The sequence below is a fragment of the Colletotrichum siamense genome, assembly GCF_013390195.1.
Source record: "Colletotrichum siamense strain Cg363 chromosome Unknown KSG_Cg363_contig21, whole genome shotgun sequence".
Lineage (NCBI taxonomy): Eukaryota > Fungi > Ascomycota > Sordariomycetes > Glomerellales > Glomerellaceae > Colletotrichum > Colletotrichum siamense.
Genome location: NW_023501034.1, coordinates 15,009 through 35,198, shown reverse-complemented (window position 1 = coordinate 35,198; position 20,190 = coordinate 15,009). Strand labels below are relative to the sequence as shown.

At 52.2% G+C, this 20,190-nt stretch overlaps 4 protein-coding genes across 4 annotated transcripts; 2 read left to right on the top strand and 2 right to left on the bottom strand.

Moving 5' to 3' along the window:
- Window positions 1–3,312: 3,312 nt before the first annotated feature.
- Window positions 3,313–4,782, top strand: CGCS363_v015184 (uncharacterized protein; the record flags this gene model as incomplete). Its single annotated transcript, XM_036647033.1, has 1 exon — window positions 3,313–4,782. One exon carries the CDS (start codon window positions 3,313–3,315, stop codon window positions 4,780–4,782), a length of 1,470 nt encoding a protein of 489 aa, XP_036487748.1.
- A 4,901-nt stretch (window positions 4,783–9,683) lies between these two features.
- Window positions 9,684–10,712, bottom strand: CGCS363_v015183 (uncharacterized protein; the record flags this gene model as incomplete). The annotated part of the gene is made up of 3 exons (XM_036647032.1): window positions 9,684–9,961; window positions 10,036–10,135; window positions 10,224–10,712. The coding sequence occupies 3 exons, from the start codon at window positions 10,710–10,712 to the stop codon at window positions 9,684–9,686; spliced, it is 867 nt and encodes a 288-aa protein (XP_036487750.1).
- A 4,349-nt stretch (window positions 10,713–15,061) lies between these two features.
- CGCS363_v015182 (uncharacterized protein) lies at window positions 15,062–15,892 on the top strand (the record flags this gene model as incomplete). Its single annotated transcript, XM_036647031.1, has 1 exon — window positions 15,062–15,892. The coding sequence occupies one exon, from the start codon at window positions 15,062–15,064 to the stop codon at window positions 15,890–15,892; it is 831 nt and encodes a 276-aa protein (XP_036487755.1).
- Window positions 15,893–19,242: 3,350 nt separating this feature from the next.
- On the bottom strand, window positions 19,243–19,693 carry CGCS363_v015181 (uncharacterized protein; the record flags this gene model as incomplete). Its single annotated transcript, XM_036647030.1, has 3 exons — window positions 19,243–19,389; window positions 19,443–19,581; window positions 19,641–19,693. The coding sequence occupies 3 exons, from the start codon at window positions 19,691–19,693 to the stop codon at window positions 19,243–19,245; spliced, it is 339 nt and encodes a 112-aa protein (XP_036487753.1).
- Between the last annotated feature and the right edge of the window lie 497 nt (window positions 19,694–20,190).

Below are 20,190 nucleotides of genomic sequence, written 5' to 3'. Positions count from 1 at the left end.
GAGAGAAAAGAAAGAAAGAGACAGGTCTTTGTATAGAATGCACGCCAAGCTTCTGCCTACTTATAGAGTGACTCTTGAGGTAACAAGATAGTGACGTCACATGCCACCCCAAGGGTCCGACTTGCGATCCTCGACATGTCCCTCATGATTTCTGTGGACGCAATATACATCCCAGCAATACTCACGTGACGTCGGCTATCACCGAAAGGATCGGTGTGCGCGTCGGCGTTGGCGTCAGGGTGTGTGATCTGTCGCCGGGTCTATTTCAGCGAAGGTGATTTGCTGTTGCGGCGGCGGTGAGCCGAATATACCTGTGGCTTCTTTGGGCCTAAGCTAGCCAGTCTGAACTTTGAAGTCCCTCTCCCACATGGGGCATTCTGAGGTCTACTAGGTGAATGCGTCAACGTTTTCTGTGTTGGAATGCCTGTATACCCTGCGCATATGATCGTGCTTTGCGGACACCCCGTCCGTCCGTTAGGCGTAGCAGCCGGGGTCTACCGCCCTGTATCGTGCATTCCGAAGGATAATGAACACCTACAAGCATCACTGAGTGTCGTCTAGTTCATAGGGTCTGGTTATGAGTTATATTTATCTGGTCGACCTAAATTCTCGCGGGCGAGATAAGTCAGGCGAAGTGCATGTGAAAGCAATGCCGAGTCCGATCCATCAACCCAGGCAGACGGGCTGTATCAGAGACCGCAGTCCATACCCGTCTTTCAAGTAGAGAGCGACGCGCGAGGCGACGGTAGCCGTCGACTCAACTGCTACTTACACTGAGCTCGACTTGTCGCAAGCTCCATGCAGCGTATGTATCTCATCCGTTTTTCTGTTCGCTTTGCGCGGCCCCTAGTCACTTGACAGTTGAGGTGTCCCTTAGAGGCCAAACAGACCGCCAACGAGCAAGACCCCTGCTTAACTACCTAGTGTAGCGGCGTTTTAGTATCGACCCTACCAAGCAGGTCAGGCAACCCTAGCCCTACGACCGACCGGCGTTAATCTTGCGGAACACATGGCAGCCCTGGACTTCCTGCTCATTGTAGAGTTATCCGAACGGATGAAAACTGGTGTTCGTGCGGCCACGCCACAACTTTGTGCGTAGGCTAGCCACGGTACCAGGCCCATGCTAGGTGCCCCACACGGGCGGCCGATACCACCCACGGCGCGCCCGTTGCACGCCGACTGAAGAAGGATGTCTTTAAACCGGGCGCAAAATTCGAGGAAATGTCGCATAAATACGCGGATTAATTCAGAGTGGTTTTGGGTAAGAAGATGTACGTTTTCGGGCTGGTGGGGGTTAGTTGAAGATTAGGCTTCGGGGTAAGTTATGGTTAATGGTCAGAGGCTCGGGGATGTGATCACTTGGGCTCTGAGAAGGTACGTTCGCTGAGGTTGTTTTGAGGGATGAGGTCGGAGGAGGGGAACCGTACGACGTTTGCTTAGCCGCCTCGCCTTCATACATACATATGTATAAGCATATAAAAATACACATATTTTTACATATTCATATAAGTATATGTAACCATATATCCGACGTCAATACGCCAAGCCTTGTCCGACCTTCTACTCTACAGCAGCTTTCGTTGTGTGGTGATCGTATTAAGGTACGTACAGTGGTCAGATCAGGGCGCCCGCAGCGGCAACGTCCGAACTGTTGTCAACGACGGCCTCACGATCGACAAGGATCGTATAGGCCGAGAAAATCAACAGACGCCCGTCTGAAACATTTGTGGGGCAGTGTGCCGGGTACGAATACCCAGGCGGCCCTGTCCAAGCTCGGGCAATCCTTGCCCAGGTTGCAATGCCACTAGCCCGCCTAGAGGCTAACCTGTGGATGGATATCCCGTTCGCTCCGGGCTGTAGGTCCGGCTATGACGCTTGGGGCGTTGACAGCTAGATAATACGCACACGACCTTGAGTATCCAGGACGGATCGAACGGACAGGGTTGCCGGGGATCCGCACGGCTACGCCGCGGCCGCGGCCGCGGCCTGTGTGCGGGCAGCTACGGCACCAGCCCCCGACTCTCAATGCCAACACTCACTACCCGTGCCTATACTCTATGCACGCTGACCCGAAGAACAATGGATTCCAGGGTGTCGGGCGCCAGAGGCCCAGAAAAAAATGCATCCATGCGCGGGGCCATTCAGAGGGCTCCCGGGTGGGCAAAGATAGGTCCTTCGGGCAGTGAGGGCTGGTCTACGGATAAAGTTAATGGGTCGCGTCAGGTTTGACGGCAGGCGTGATGGCCAGCAGGATAGAGGAATGGGACTTGGTGCTGCCAAGGACCCCTTGGTATCTCGCTCGCGCCGCAGGTTTCCTGCATCGTCGAACCATCTCAGTCTTTCGGGTAAATGCTCGCTGGACGCCGCCACGAGCTCATCTCTTGTATGGGGTCGCAGGTTCAGTTAGCCGCAGGTAATTATACAGGAGAATGGGTCTCATGGAGCTATGGGTGCTACCAGCCGCCGACCCAGCTAGTTTAACTACTTACCAGTCCACATACTATGTATAGCTCTTCATGTATCCGTACAGTGGAGGCTAGTCCCCATGTCGCTTGGCAGGGACCGCCGGCATGGACAGCCGGCAGGGGAGGGGCCCCATGAGGCAGGGGGTCCAGCATCACCACACTTCACACGCTAAAACAGCTTCGCGCGACATAAGGCGCGCGGCGGGCCTTTAGCAATCCGATTTAGCAGAGGACATCGCCGTCAGATTCCATCATCATCATCATCATCATCATCATCATCATCATCATCATCATCATCATCATCATCATCATCATCATCATCATCATCATCATCATCAGCAGCAGCAGCAGCAGCAGACACGCACAGGAGCAAAGCGGACTATTCTGTCGTTATTACCTCCGTATCCACTCCTACCTCAACTACGGTGTCTGTTAGAAAGCTCGTTTAGACTGGGCTCCCCCTATCCGCTCGAGGGCCAGCTCTCCCTTCCGGGGCCTTATTTCCCCAGCTGTGCTTCTCTGTTAGCCGAAAGGTATATTGTGGTCTGATCCTGTGATTGAGGTTATCTCGATTGTATCTGACATATCTAAGCAGGGCCGCTGAGTCGGTAGGCTCCTCGCCATCGCCGACTTCGAACGCGGCAGCTCAACCGCCGAGACCGTCTGGCCTGGACCATCTCTTATGTGCGCATTGCCCCGTCGCTAAGGAGAAGCGAGGGTCGGGTGTAGGGAGACCGGGCTGGGCATCCGCGGTTTGCTGGATGGGAATCAGCCTACTGCCCAGACCGACACACAGGTCACGTTCACCCACTGCTACCTCACCTTAAAGATAGATAACCCGCTACCAATGTTCGACGTCAACCGCGGGACCGCCGGCATGCTAACACACGGCCGTATTGATCCCGGATCTCGGGAGCAGAACGAACGCGAGTCACTGGAGCAGGAACGGAACACTTGGTTCGCCACCTTGGACAGCAACAGGCTGCAGTTCAAGGAGGCAAGAGAACGTATTAGGGCCGCCTGCGATCGCGCGCAGCAGAGCGTTCGAATCGACCTGGCAAACCAGGCCCAATTCATCAGCCGTCAGGTGTTGCCCTCAGATGTCGTCGAACTATTATGCCGTTATCAACGCGAGATCTGGCAGGGACGCCTCGAACAGATCCAACAGGATCGCGACCGGTCATTAGAAGCTGTCGATTGCCAGGAGAGGGAGGTGTTCTTACACCATCACCGCCGGTTCCCGTTATCAAGCAAGATCATGCCGATAGTGGGCTTTGGGTCGGGCGAAGGCACGCCGGAACGCGAAACATCCGTCCAAGCAACAGGTCGGGCGAGCGACCTTCAGTTGAGGGGAGGGCCTGACCATGTCGCATCTGACGATGTCGCATCTGACGATGTTGCATCCGATGATGTCGCATCCGACGATGTCATCGCGCCCAAGACACACTCGCTTCCTCCCGCGGTTAGAGGGTTGACCATCAGACCGCTGGCCGTTATATGCCCAAACCCTGCTGCGGACGGCGCTCAGCGTCCCCCGCATGGTCCGCTAGGGATATCTGCTGTCACATTGAGAGCGTCCCACGAAGGCGTATCTGGTCCCGTCGTCGTGTTGCCATCGCAGCAGGCTCAGCAGGCCTATCAGAGTCCTTACCGTGACAGACACGGTTTCGCGTGCCGAGGCCACGAGAAGGGATCAACCGGCCTTGTTGGCAGTACACCAAAAGCGCCAGAAGGGTTGGCTGGGCAGTGTGGGCGGAGTGCGACGAGGCGCAGACAGCCTTCGGCCGCGAATCTCGGGCCGAAGCGCCCGCGACTCACCACCGCTCAAAAGGCCGAGGCTCGAACGACCACTATCGACGAGGTTCGACGCCATAATGCCTCTGGGGCCAAGAGCGTAATCATAAAATTTAACGGACTCTTCTACATCATCAGGTACGTTCCCTACGAGCCGGCGGCTGATATGGCGGAACCAGGTCTGACGGGAATATTGACGCGTGATAGGTGCGACGAACACGGCATTCGCTTCAGACAACATGTCCTAGCCGAGGCTGCAAGGCATTTACAAGGGGCGTGCCACAGATATCCCACAGTCACAAACAGGCTCATTGTCCAAATGTTAGGCGTTCGTGTCACCGACTGCACCGATGCCCTTGCGTTGATGAACAACGCCTGCGTGACAGAAGTCCCAGCCAGCGGATATAAGCCGACCAACTGGGCCAGAGGCTACGCACGTCGCCGGAAGTTTGTCCAGTACATGCCCAGAGCCATATCAGTCCCCCCCGCCCGGCGGGCCGCAGAGGAAGAGGAGTCCCCATAAGGTCGTCAACCTCTATCACCTAAGCGACGCGCCTCCAGGAGCTCATGGCATGGCCTCCAGCGGAAGCAGCCGAGCCAGCGGCTAGGTAGTATATTTATATCCGATCTGGAGCCCGCCTCACTATCTCACATGATAAGGGGGGTGGTGAGCGTCGCGGCTTGAGTCAGTTCAGGTCAACGCCCGAAGATAGATGCTATCCAGGGTAGGCCCGTATGCCTCGAAATCGCGGCTGTGAGCTCGTCCTTGACACGGACCTTCCTTGTGGAGAAAGCATCCCACAGCGTTGAAATCGCAGTCTAGACGATCGCAAAAGCTGTGTAACTTCTCGTCCCCTAGTATGTATGTCCAGCGGCCGCCACCAAACAAGGAATCACCTCCTCCGCCAAATCAACCCATAGGAGCAGACTTCTTAGATGGAACGAGGTGGTTAAAGTGCCGACGGGTACGGGTTGGTGGCTCGAAGCGTCTTTGAATCATCGACCCGCGAAATCGGGCGTTATCGATTGTAAGCGGACGCCCTTATGGCGGCAGGGCACCGTAGGTACTAAATCAGTCGGGTGCTCTCCTACCCACAACCGTGAGACGACTAGAGGCACTAACAGAGCTGTGGTTTGTAGCTCAATCAACACACACACTGTCCATAGTGCCCTAACTGATCCGCAATAGACTATCGCCGCCGCGCCGTTTCTAAAACAACTACTATGCCTTCGCTCCCCGTAGTCTCTGGCCGTACACATAGACGGCCAAGCATTCTTCTACGTTTCTGTGAATATAGACTTGCGCCTTGCGCACTGAGCTCGCTTCTATCTAACCTTGGCTTTATGTTATGTCAGTTCTGCCTTAGGCCCGGTCTGTATGATGTCTAACTGTTTTAAGGCCTATTCTGAAGAGACTATCAGGCTGCATCGGGACCGGAAGGCGCAGCTTACATACACGTCTCATGGTTCCGACATTGAGACAGAACGTAACTATAACGATCATCGCGATGAATGAAGCGATTGAAGATAGGACGAGAGTTTTACTCATGAGCCCGTTCAGGGAACCCAAGACGGAAAAAACACAGAAACAAAAAAAAGAAAAAATAGCAAAAGGGGGATACAAGAAAAGAGAGAAGAGTGGGCTGCCTAGTCGGCGTGATGAACTGATAGATTTGGGTTGGTCGTAATAGTGAGTGCTGTAAAGGGTTGTAAAGTAATTTTGGACTGGTTTCAGACTGGAAGAAGATACCCTTCAAGTAGTCTTTCGGTTAGCGCAGACTCCTGCCCAACGTGTCTACCATAGCCTAAACGATCATCGGCAGAGACCTGGTCGCTGCGGAGACCTTTTCTCGTCCTGTTCACGCCATTGCCTGTCGTCGTAGAACCACGCCCGAGCCTGCCAGCAGACTGTTAAGACTCATACGTATGTATGTATATACGTACATATCGTGCAATTAACTAGGGTATGTAGCGTAGTCTTACATATCAACCTGCATCAATTCAGCTGTACTAAACAACCCCCCTAGAGAGACCTTGTTCTTCACGCGAGGTTCCAAGAGAAGGCAAGGTCGCGTCATCCCCCCAGACCAACACTCATGCCAGATCCAGAGACAACAGTGGCAATAACTTTGGAGATGGATGTTTCCTTTTGCGGACGATACTTCTCCGCAACTGCTACGTGGCATCAGCGCGACCCACCTTGTCGCGCGACATAATAGACTCTCCAATGGCTGGATTCGACGTTTATCACTATCGTCGGAAACGCTACGGAGTAGGCGACGACGACCGGGTATTAAAGAGGATACGAAACCCTCCTGTCAAATACCGGATAACTTAGATGACCCGGACAACAACGCCGATGCGATAGCTAGAGCGCCGGACCGCAGCAGGCAGCAAGCGGATGGTTTCAACGCAGGCTCCACCGGCGAACCGATGCAGAGATCCATGAACTAGTTGTTTTCGTGTTCGTGGTCAGGGTCAGACATGCGCTTGACTAGCTTCCGAAGGCCTCTTCTATGTCGGCAGAGGGCCCGGAACCCGATATGATGTAATTTGGTGGCGATCACGCCCCCAGCAGTGATATCTACATGCCAACGGCTCCCAAAACCCAAGGCGGATCAGTACGCAAGCCCTCTGACGTGCGGACACTGTGCTAGGATGGGCCACCGCTAATCCAATCGCTCTGAGATAGTTGTGAAATATGTCTTATAGTGGATCTTGTGAGTCTACCAGTAGTAGTAACCAGGAGGTTTATCTGCCTGCCCACGAGCGGTAAGGTCAAGGCCTTTTCGGTCAACGGTGACACATCGCTGTCATTGCGGTGTAGGAACCGTTGGCGTGGAAGATAGAAAGTCAGGTAGTAACTCTCTCTGCAGGACAAGACAGATGAGGGAGTCTAGTGCCCACGGAGTAGAATGCAGAGAGGCAGAGAAAGGCAGTGCCCTCAGATATCGTAGGGGTTATAAGTAGGCTTCTGGATAGACTACTACTACTAGCAGAATCGGTATTCATGCTGATCAACCCAAGAGCGTGGATAGGCTACCTCGGGGCGTGTTCGCTATCGCTGCAAGCCACCACAAATGTATAAGAAGAGGGGGGCTCCCTCGCGTCTGCAGGACTACTAAGGAGGGTCGTACGATGCGCTCTGAACAAGACAGGCTATCTTCTCCATAACTGAGACATGTCCCTTTTAGTGCCCGCCTCTCACTCGCCAATAGAATCATGGAATCTCTCCCAAAATACTTCAACTGCTACTTTCGTCTATAAATCTCCAGTGAGGGGGAACCATTTATAGGGCCGCTAACAGGGACGTGTCTCAGGCATTAAGGATATAGGACAGACCATGGGGCTAAGACGGAGAGGAGAGCTAGTGTAGGTTAATTGGTGGGTTTTTATACAGCCCTACTAGGATTATAGAAGCTGCATCCGCCCGCTTTAGCTCGCAGCGCCAAGCTACATATCACTATATTTCCAATACACTAGCGCCGAGCGTTGTGAAGCGTAAGGGGTAATTCAGAGCAATCTTTGTTGCAAGAGCAATGACGCACAGCTAGCGCACATCTGGATCTTCTGTTGCTTATGCAGCGCGAGACGTTAAGAGAACCTTGAAAGATCCTGGATGAGATCGAAGGAATCTTTCCACGCACATATATAGATACGCGCCTAGTTAGCTGCGTCCCGACCAAGACATTCAGGACTCAGACCAGTATCTATATAGTCTCCACTATCCTTTTCACATCTTTGTGTTCTGCCCCCTGAAAGGCCTTATTATTAGTGTTGTTTCCGTGTCCATATACATCACTACCTACCTCGCAGCGTCTCAGCGTTGCTGTTGCTTATAGGGCTAGTAGCAGACCATGTCGAGGTCCTTCGTCTAGGTAAGGGTCTAGGACAAGGTCGATGCCATTGGTCTAGCCTACTACTACGAGTACAATAAATCTTCTTGAAGAACAGGAAACAGAACCGTATCCTCCCTATTTCCTGGGCATTCTTATAACCTTGCCATTGACCTTGTCGATATTCCTGGAACCTTCTAGCAAATGCGCCATTGGATTTGGTGGGTCTAATGAGTCGTGGCTGAGGGTCTTGCCGAAGGCCGAACACCGGTCCATAGACCGTGACAGTCTAAGCTTTCGTCGTTAGTTGGTGTATGGATAAAAGTTGTTTATTCGCCGTTTCAGTGCGGGCTGATATACGCCTCCAGCTTCTTCGTGTGTTTTTTTCACTCCTTTTTCTTTTTTCCAGTTTTCTTGTTCTTTTTCTTTTTCTTTTTTTCTGCCTGTCCTTTCCCCCTTCATTTTGTGGTTTTTGTTTTAATTAACAATGCCTACACAAGGCAACTAGTCCTTCGGGTTGGAGGGCCCCTTTTTCCTCAGAGAATGTAATTAGAGTCCCGTCTCCGTGTTTCCCTTTGGCGAATCATTCGGGACTGCCCAACCGTCTAGCAATAAAAGGAGAAAACGCACCGTTTCTCCCGCTTGTCCCTAGGTACACTCCGATGAAGCAGATACTCTACTCTGGCGCAAGTCCTAATTCAACCTTCCCTTTCCGGTGTGTGTAGCTGCGCTAGGACTATAGCTCCTTTCTGAGATAATCCGTATCATAGTTTACGTATGTGTCTTCTTGGAAGGGCTGCGTTGATCTCCCTGGAACCTTTATTCTTGGACGAAGCTCCATGTGCCCATTGCCCGTCGCTATCTCGTTCTTCATCGTGCGTAGGTCCCTTGTAATTAACTTTGTGATAATCTCTATGCTAGTCTTCCTGTCCTGCGTTTCCGCATTTCTTCCACGTATTATATACAATCCCGATAGCCATATATAAGGACCTTGTTTCTGCTGCGCTACCGACAGGACTAGCTGCTTGCCGTCCTCTTCGCCTGTCATGGCTTGCTCACTGGCCGCGCCAGCATCTTTGGTGAGGCGGTCACTTGCCTACACACTATTCGCAGCAGTCTCCATTCTGCGACCCATTGCGTGGTTGTCGATTTCCTGGTAGCCAGCTCCGATACAGCCGCATGCTTTGCTGCCTTTAGGTCTGTTTTAATCCCCACACCATCATCTAGCTCACAGAAAGAGGGGGTAGGTATTCCTGCGCCGCTTGCTCATTTTCCTCGTATTATCTGATACTCCGTTATCTGAATCAATGTGTGTTACAGTCTCGGTCTGCCTATATAAACCAGACCAGCTATCGCACTTTTTCAACAGGTTTAGTATATGCCTAACCCTGTCTCACAGCGGACTACCGGTTCAGGCTAAGAGCCGGAAAATATTCTAACCTATACACCACCACGACTGATGCCATGACCTCTATGTCCACACGGCTCGCTTCCTCGTATCGTCTACAGGCGGTAGTACACTGAGCCCATTACAGCCTCCTCTAGTCTAACATCATACTTGGTCGATAGGTCCATCCGTACGGGACTGCTAGTGTGGCCGAGTAGGTGGTTGTCTAGCTCGGGTCGGCCGGGATGGCTGCCCCACTCTAGTTGGCCTGCTGCCTTGGGCAGGGCGCGGACGGGTAGCGGGGATTATGCTGATCTGCTTCTTCGTGAATGTGGGGAATGGCCTCGGAAGGCCCAAGTTAGCATTTCTCGCCGGCTTCCGCGCCACGGTAATGCCTTCGTTCGCCATGAACTGCTTGCATCCCCAAGTGAGCAGACCCTTATCATTGACAGATTCACCACCACCGCAGGCATTTTGTGCTATGTCACAATCTCATCAGCACCATATCGACTGCACTGCCCACCACAGAATGTGAGACGGGTGTAATACTCACGTCCTAGGGAGCCACTTATGCCTGCTTTTCCAAAGGCCACAATGCGCGTGGCTGGGGGCCGTCTCCGCGCCTCCTGCGACACCTCATCATCCAAGTTATACTGGAACGGCGTGTTAGTAATAGTAAGCATCTAGCGGCAGACCCACCATTCGACATGGTGTGGCTAACCTGCAGTAGGATGGACTTACCTGGTGAACTGTGAAGACTTCCGCACAGCTCGCTCGGGTCTGGTGCTCCTTATTGACGGGGCCTTTCTTAGAAGCTTGTAGCTGTGCCTGGCATCGCTCAAGAGCAAGTCGGACCTCCGGTTTGGAACGCGAATCGGCGAACTTGTTATACACAAACCAGCCACCCTTTAAGCTCGAGGACAGGTAGACGTCGTTCCCGAGAGCCATAGCTGCCATCATGCTCGGCTGAAGTTTCTGATCGATACCGTCGGCCCGGAACTTGGACTGCATTTGCGTGTGGGCCAGGCTGGCAAGCCCGTAGAGTTGGTCGTCCGTGAAGAGGGTGGCAGTGTCTGCTGTGAACGTGAGTTTAGACGAGTAGATAACGCGCTGGGCGTTCTCGTAGGCGCTTCTGTCGAGCTTAATGCCGAGGTCCTGGGCTAGGACGCTTGTAACTATAGTGAACAGCACAAGCAGGCCCGAGAAGCTGGCCATCCAGCTGTGGGACATGGTAGACCGCATCGAAGCTTCGATCGGGGGTGGTGGAATGGAGGAATGAGGTGGTCAGAGGGTTAGGGTTGACAGACGCCCCGGTTCCCAGTACCTATTGTGGTCAGAGGTAACCAGTTAATCTGTGTGAGGAGCAATACGCCGTGAGGCTGGTGAACGTTGACTGCAGAAGGCGCCGATGGCATGATACTTATAGCCGGACGAGGCCCCATGGGCGAGATCCTAATAATAAGATGGCCTCCTAACACATCCCCCAACAGGCGATATAACTGACAACATCCTGCCTTACCTCAATACTGAGAAGGATCCCCTGCTAGGGCTTCTCCGAGCCGTGTAAGGTGGTTTCGGGTGGTTCAGACGGATTGAAAGAGTGAAAGCCGCAACAAGCCGCAAGCCTGGTCTACGTTGCCCTGCGAGGAAATTGACATGTTCCTGCAGGCTAGGCGGAGGACTCCCAGACGGCAGCACCGAAATCTCGGGGAAGGATATCGGAGCCACAGACAATGAGTGTATAGTCAACGGTTTGCTAGACCCTGCGTGTCGGGAACCCCGAAGTCAGGGCGCAAGGGAGTACTTATATCCGATTAGGCCAAAGGTAAGCTAATTACGAGGTGACGAGCTTGGACGTCAACTAGCACCAGCATCGCAACGTTCTACCTTCGTTGAAGCCGGAGACCTGGTATGCGCTAAATATAGTGTCGCAGAATCTAAAGGGTCCCACTCAGCAGAGGCAACAGATGGAAGGAACAAAAATCTAATTAATGCGGAGGTGGGTTGTTAGGGGGGCGGGTGCGGAGGGTCGGTAAGTCGGGCGGGCCTAGTGCAATCCAATCTCATCCGTTGCCCTCGGGAACCCCGTGGCTGGAGCCTCGATCGGAGACTTGACACCGCCGTTACCCCAGCAGTCGTCTCCGCGCCGGCCGGAAGGGGCTCGATTCCAGCTTTTTCACAGACACCGAAGTTGAGCCACAATAACCAACCCCACATATCACGATCTCTTTTCCCCAACCAACGCATATCGTGAAACCCAACGCGCCTATATGATGAGTGACGCAAAACGTGTGATTCATGCATTTGGCTAGGAGATATTAGTCGGCTTCACAGCATACCTCAGGCTTTATATTAACACCTTTCAGAGGTCGTGGATGGCTTAGGAGCCGGAACGAAATCAGGAGACAAGAGAGACAGAGGACGGGTAAAAGACGAGAGATGAGAGACAGAGACGAAGGGAGGGTAATCAAAGCTATCACTACGCTGGTCATACTGACCAATAGCCGCTTGTTTTGCTCCTGGTGATCCTTGTTGTTATCCAATAATATATTGCCTTATCCAATTCCTTCCCAAATACCATAAGCAATTGCGAGCTATACAAATGGCGTACAAAAGAAAACAATGCTCTACGTCGGGTTCTATTCCACCATGACCAGCCACATTTTCTCGCGCCACAAGGAAACACATATCTGACTTTCAAACTGAGGCGGCGCACTAGATTCCTCAAGAGTCGGTTCGACAATTCTAACAATGCTTTTAGACGCCCCTTTATGATCACTACCTTTTATGGAGCGAGCGCCCTTTGATTGATTCGCTCTGGGTTTCACCGGGTAGGCTTCGTTTGGCGGCTGCCTTGGCCACCAGCCGGTCTGCTCGGGCCAGCCGGTATGCTCGGGCCACCTCGCTCCAGTGGCTTGAATGTCGATCGATAATTCTTGGAGTCGTCCGCAGAGACGGAGGTATGGAGAGCCATCCGCATGTCCGCCTTCTTCTTCGGGTTGCCGGCCGGCTTCTGCATCTCCTTGCGCGCGTCGTTGAGCTTGAACGCTTTCGGGGGCTGGGGCCGAGGCTCCGTCGGCTTAACATGCTTCGTCACGCTGCCTTTGTACCAGTACACCGACCCATGATTGCTGCGCCCAAGAGGGACTAGAGACTTGACGTTAATAACGAGGCCGCCCTCCTCCTTCGCCTCTCGCACCACACAATCAGCCAGCGTGGTGTCGTGGCGTGAGTCGTAGCCTCCCCGTGGCAGGATGTAGCCGACCTGGTCGAAGTTGCTATTCGCCGGGATCATCCACACGTTGCCGTCCTTGTCATAAGGGACGACGCCGCATCGGACGCGATCTTTGGAGCCCTTGAGGGTCACTGGAGCATTGGTTAATTCATAAACTGCTAGCTCTGATCTGGCGATTGAGGTGTGCGGTTATTACTCACCTGAACCGTCTTTGCCTCCGCTCTTGACCGAATCGGAGGGGAGGCGCTAAGTATCGACGCCCCTCATACCCTGCCACACGTCCTTGTCTCCCGGCAAGAGGTCTTTCCCATTCTGTGCCGTGACGGCGTGGATGGCAAACGCACCCCAAAGTGCAACAGACCATACGTTAGAAACGGAATACTGCATCTTTTCTATTGGCCGGATAGCTGTCTAGGTTTGTTTTTCTTTTTTTCTTTTTTTCCCTGGTTCGTCTCTCTGTGTGTGGGAGAGAAAGAAAGAGAGAAAGAAAACGAGAAGAGGGAGAAGGGGGGGGGGGTTGGAGTAGAGGGAGTTGAGTTCTACCTGTGTGGATCGGCTTGCTCAAGTCGAAATATTACAACAGGTAACCTCAGAGCAAATAGAGTAGTAACGAGAAAACCGTCCGAGAAAGCTATTATCAGTGCTAGAGCTGGCACCTTATATACTAAAGCCCGTCGCGGCCAACCCCCTCCCGTTCCCGGCTAAGCCTTTTTCGGGGTGCCCGTCTGCGCTCATGAACCCTTAATCATTCGGTATTGCCGTCAACTGTTAATAACACTGCTAGCTATTATGTCTATTACGGAATCACAGTACAAGTGTAAGGATCAGGTGGGAACCTTAGCCATCAGTTCCTGCGTTCTATCCCCTTTCTAAAGTAAACCTGCACTAGGTGTAACATGAACGGTCACCCAGAGTTCTGATCACTCTGACCGGACGGGTGGAACGGCCTTGGTCGAAGGCCAGAACCGGAAGATGGAACTTTGGTAGTCTGGCAAGAAACCGGGCGAGGACTCTCCTGATGAGGAGTCAGGCAAAGATTCTGATAAGATCCAGACGGCGGGGAATGGACACTAGAGGCCCCTCACGTTACATTCAAGGTTGAGAGGTATTTTACTGAGGTCTAATAGTCTGCGGAACAATTAGTGTTAGTGACAGCTTTTATAAGTCAGTTCCCACCCGAATAGTGCGAGAGTGCATGACCAATAGACAGAGACGCCCTGCGGTGTTGTTTTTTGTGTCTGCAAACTTGTTCTTCCATTTTGACCGAAGAGTCAGCGTGAGTATATATTGGTCCTAGGACCCCGAAAATTGGCGGTGCACATAGAAACCACATCTTCGTCGTCAATTACGTGTTCCTATTCTCGCAAATAGTATAAAGACAGGACAGTAACCCGTACTCTCCCGTCACCTGCTGGATAACGCCAGTACATGAGGATGCGGAGTAGTAGCAAACTGGTTGTGATCGACAGTCCCCTTTAAGCGAGTCACGTAAGTCGATCGCCGTATGTTTGGAATACACTCCGTTGCGTTGACAGCGTCCGCCCCCCTTTTTTTTCCCCGCTTATGCAAAAACATGAAAAAAAGCCAATTTTACGCTGTGACGCGCATTTCTCTGCATCGCACGCAAAACGCGTCAAAGTCATCACCAACACCTCAATTGCCGTCAATCACTATAGTCCCAGTAGTATTCAAACGTATAACTACACGATAGAGACATAAGGTGTGTATTTCATGCTTCCGTAGCAGTCAATCTACCCATCGAGGCATTGCCAACCCAGCTAGTCACCTCATCCCCATACCATTCGACCAACAAAAGGTCTATTTTCGTCATGAGAGATCAAGATGACATTTGCTGAGGAACAGAAGAAGAGACCTGCTGTATGACTTTATATATCTACTCAGCATACGGTTTGTATGGCTCTGAGTAATATATAAGCATACCAAGGGGCTTGATACGGTTCTTCAGAGCAAATGCTTTGGCAGTCAACAGGATTAATGACTCTCCTGATAGCTCAGCTTGTTCACGATATTGAGCAAGAGTCTACTGCTGTATAGATTGTGCCCTGTTACTTACAGTTTGCCGCTGGTCAGTACATGTCCGTGGTTTATTATATCAGATACATCGAGAAAGACGCCGGGCGACGACGACGATACAATGGCGCCCAGAATATCGAATCTACAGCTATCGACGATCGCGATGATACTGCCATTCGAAGACCAAAAGACCCACGAGCTGGCAAGTATCGTTGGCTGTACCGAACGAACGATTCGACGACATAGATCACGACGTAATATCACTGGCGAAGTGCAGAGATATAAGAGGTGCCGCCAGAGTCGACAAAAGATGGAAATATGGCATCGTACAGAGCTTCTTGAACTACTGCAGTACCGCAGCGATCTATCTCTTGAAGAGATGCAAGATTTCCTATTTGAAGCCTTCGAGATCCAGATCAGTCGTTCTGCAATCAGTCGACAGTTAAACTCAGCTGGCTGGACGAACAAGAAGTCCAAGATTATTGCTGCTCAGCGAAGTGACGAACTACGATACGAGTACTTGTACCGTATACGACGATATCGCCCCGACCAGCTGGTATTCGTCGACGAATCCGGCGTCAATAAGGATACTGGGATACGGAGGACTGGATGGGCGCCGAAAGGGCTTGCTGCGTTTCGAACTGCAGAGATTGATCGGTTTCAGAACTCTCGCGTACAGATCCTGCCAGCCCTCACGTTGAGCGGTATCCTACACTTGACTACGTATTATGGTACGACTGACGGCGATGGGTTCTTTCGTTGGCTACAGGAGTGCCTTATCCCGAAATGTGGGCGTTTTCCAGAGCCAAACTCTGTCATCGTTATGGATAACCTCTCCTGCCATCGTATACCTGAAATCGAGGGTTTATGCCGGGTATCAGGTGTCCATCTCGAGTTTCTGCCTCCGTATTCACCAGACTTCAACCCCATCGAAGAGTACTTCGGCGATCTAAAGCGATACATCAGGAAGACGTATTCGAAGTGGAACAACGATGAGAATGACACTCGGGATTTCATGGAATATCTACGTGACTGCGCTATGGAGATTGGGTATCGTCTACCCCAGATCGAGGGCCATTTCCGCCATTCGTTCGTCAACTTTGATGGGACAGAGCATATATTTGACGATATCGAACTATAAAAGGGAGGATTTGCTGCCAATATTGAACATCAGCAAGCAATCCAAATTTTCATCGTGCGTTCGCGCGCAATAGATCTTAATCGTGTCGTCATATGATGGTCAATCATCAAATCCATGATTGTAGCCAACAAGATTGCCAAAAGGTTAGCCACAAGCGCACCAGAACACAAAAAATATACCGTCGTCCATTGTTTTCGTCGGTAGCTACGTATACATATCAATTTTGCCTGTATAACGGCTGAAACGCGTTGTTGATGCTTGTGACGATGATTTGTGATGATGACACGTCATCACGATCAGAGACTTCAACCATAGTCAGAGACTTCAACTGCCCCTAACCAGTATCGGGATGGACCGAAGTGTATTGTTTGCAGATCCAAAATAACAGTAATTCTATTGCTTTTATACGTATAGAGCGGCAGTGTTGAATCTACGGCTATGGGTAGACTTTTCCGTGGTTGAACACGTCATGCAAAAAAATCGCGCATACAGTCAAACTTCACACCACTCTTGCTGTATCACTCTTCTTCGTTATCCTCCTCCGAGTAATACGTCTCTGTTGACGACGTATCACTCGAGATTTCAATCTGATTGTCCTCATCGCCTTGCTCGATTTCGTCTTGTTCGATCTGTAACTGCGTGGGCAGCATCTGCGACGCTGACAGCAGTGGTGACGAAACGAAACCAAAGAGTTCCGAAACGCCTACAAAGTTAGCCATATTCGACAGTAAACAGCTCTATATACACTCACCACGTCGACCAACTTCAACTGGCGTACCACGGATCTCTTGCTCGATGGATTGACGTGGCACTAGGGCGTCGATATGTCGGGATGACCCCAACTCGCCTGAAACTAGCGCCGCAGAGTTTTCAACTGGCGCCGCCGCCGTCCCTCCTGGCAATCCAGCGTATATTCTTGTATAAACATCTCCTTCTGACTCTCGATGGTTTGAATGAAGTTCAGAGTGAGATACCACGTCGGAGAGGGCGTCAGACTGCCCTCCGTAGTAGGCGCTGTTGTCTATGAAGGATTTGATCGAGTTCCTGACATCTTCGGTAAGATCTTGAGTAAAACCCTGTTCAGTAAACCAAATATCTGGTAACTTGCGAATTGCCCGCAAGCTACTGTCTACTGATCGCAGTTTCTGTAGCTTCTTTCTGAACCCTTCGTCGACGTTATATCGCTTGCCGCGGACGGATATAAACCACTTGATGAAGCTGGCCACTTGATCTAGAGCTTTTCGAGGCGAATCCGGTACCACTGGCGAGGACGAACGAATCGGGAGTGCGATACTTGGTTGACGAGTGCTTGGAAGGTTCAATGGCGGAAGAGTTGGCAACGAATACTGTGAGATGTTCGCATATGGCCAATATGCCGGCGGCGGCGGCGCCGGCGGCGGCAGCTGTACGTATGGGTTAGGATATTGAAGATGACGATCTGGCGCCCCCGCGTTGCCGTATATATTGACGATGGCGTTGCTGTTGGCGTTGGTTAGGCCAGATCTTGACCCTGATGATGGAAGTGCGGCATTTTCAGCCTTCTCTTCCGTCATCACTGTCGTCTCCTGGTTATCATCAACCTCCACGATATTCTTACTTCTCTTGCCCTGGCGTTTCTGATCCTCTATAAACTGGTCGTGAAGAATCTCACCAAGCAGTTCTTTAGGTGGTTCCATATTGTCAACGCCAGCCTGTCCAGTCATAATAGCCTTCGCCCACTTCTCTATATGGTGAGATTTGATCTTGTAGTGCTTCTGGCCTAGTATATAGCACCAGTTGAACTTCTCGTCGCCCGAACTATTCTTACATCTCTGGTACTCTGGGCAGATGTGCGTACGGAGAAGTTGTCTGTGCATACCCTCCTTCCGACGCTCGACGTTTGCAGGATCGTTAGCCTCACGATCGATCGCCTCTTGCATGCCGGCTGAAACGCCTGCTCGGCCACCTTTTCGAGGCGTTCGTACGCCAGTCACTATACCACCAGAGATTGGTACGGCGCTGTATTGCCACTTGACGGTGAGGTGGACTTCACCCCTCTCTTCAGCTTGTTCAAGAGAGGGGACAATATCAACCCATGGAATACTTGGCCAAGTGACCCCTCCAGTAGACGGATAGACCCGAGTGAAGATTGGTGTTGGTTTAGATGCGTTGGTGGGCTTCCTCCAAGCAACGACAACAGCGATATTGGCCTTCTTCACAATATACGAGTGAGCCACTTCTGCCTCAAGTTGGGCGCCGCTGTCTGCCTCCCAGTCTCTACTATTCGCATCTAATACAGGAGCAATACTGAATCTGTTATACGCGATGCTCTCGATGGTTAGATCGAGAACAGGTAAACCGTTACCCTTGAGCGCTGGGCCACGGGTAACCTGGATTTGTAGCAGAGTTGGTTCCTCGTTACCCATATCGTCCTCCTCTTCAAATACATCGTGGAACGACATAAACGTATCATCAGCGCTATGGCGAGGGGCCGTAGGCGTATCGTCCGCAAATCGAGTGGTTTGACGAGGGGTTGGGTTAACTGGGGTCGAGTCTGGTCGAAACGGTGGCATCGACGAAGGCAGAGTACTTCGGAGCCGGATCGTATGCGGCGGATCCTTCTTTCGCTTCCTCTGCGTTGTCGTTGCTTTTTGGCGAGAGGACGCTTTTGGAGCTCTTCGTGATGACGGAGGGGCTATAAGTACACGCTTTCTTCGCGATGTAGACTCAGCCGCCACCAAATCATTAGTCTCGGGTCCAGCCTCGGCGACGATAACCTCCTCGGCGGCCTCCTCGGCGGCCTCTTCGGCGGCGGCAGCCCGGCGAGCCCTCTCGGCGGGCGTAACGATCCTGATCGACGGCGAGGCAGAGCGTTGAGGAGGATCTCTGGCGGCGTCCTGTGCCAGTTGTTGTATACGTCGTTGTTTCCGCGTACCGTTGGCGATGGGTGACGGACGATGCCCAGAAGGGTCATCATCCGCCTGCCGAGCCGCGCGGCGGCGTTTAGGAGGCATCACGATGCCCTCAGATAATGAGATTCAATAGAAATAGATCAATTGAAGCCATCAGAATAGGTCAATTGCCGTACTACGAATATCTACGTGGCGTTGGGCAAATTTTCATGTATATACAGGGATTATGCGTGCGTAATTTCGGCAAAAAGGGGGGGCGGACGCTGTCAACGCAACGGAGTGTAGTTCAATGGGTTAGCATCCTTCAGCAGTTATATAGTACAACTACAAGCTCCCGTGTCAAGTAGACCCTAAAACGCTAAGAGGAGAGAGGGAAAAGGAAAATAAAAAGAAAGTGCTATTAGTCTGATAGATGCCGTCGCCTGCCCCCCCCCCCCCCCCCCCCCCCCGAGTAGTCGCTCAGCAACGCCCACGAACTTCATTAGGGGGCGCTTTGCAATACAGCCCTTTCCCGTCGGCGCACTTGAAGCCGGTATCAGCAGCCTCACGGCAGGCAGCCTCCCACTCTTTCCCTGCGATCTGGTCGCTGTCGGTAGACTTCACGCACTGTTTGAGTCGTTAGGGCTGTCATCCGATCAGGTCGCCAGAGATAATCATACCTGTCCAGAGGAGGCGTCGAAGTCGCCCTTTCCCCACCGGTGCTGCTTTGAGGCGTACAGCTCGCATGCCTTCGCGGTGATACGCAGGTTGGGATCGCCGCTGTTGTGACACGCGCAGCTATCGTGAAGGTTGGCAGAACTTTGGGGACGTTAGGCGAGACAGCCCGGGTGCAATAGCTAGAGATGCCTGGGACTTACGCGACAGAAAGGAGGGCTAGGCCGGCGGCGGCCTGCAAGAAACACAGCTGCATCGTCACACAGAAAATTTCGATGCTCCGCTACTACCGTTGCACCGTGGGAAACAACAAGTGGAACCTGGGCGCTTGTGTAGGACGATAAAAACGCTATGCCCGGCTGATAGGCTACATAAAGCAGCAGTGAAGAAGTGGAGAGGCACCTTAATAATAAGTTTGAGTAGAATTAGGGCAAGCGGAAGCCTCGATCATGATGGTATGAGGCGGCCCGTCTGGTTTTATATTCACAGCCCGGTGGTAGGGGATAGCCCTCCTGGTAGCTAGCACAGCGGCGTGTTAAATCACCAAGCGACATGCATCCAGCTCCATGTGGCTCATGGTGCTTGCCCACCGCGCCCACTAGACGTACCAGTTATGGGCTGCTAGGAGCACGTTCGCTTCTTTACCTGGTAGCTGGAGTTGCCGCCGGACAGAGCGAAGCTCATTTCCGTCTTCTCGTGTCCGTCTTCCGTCTCGCAGACTCCGCCTTCCCAGCCGTCATTAGATGCAGATGG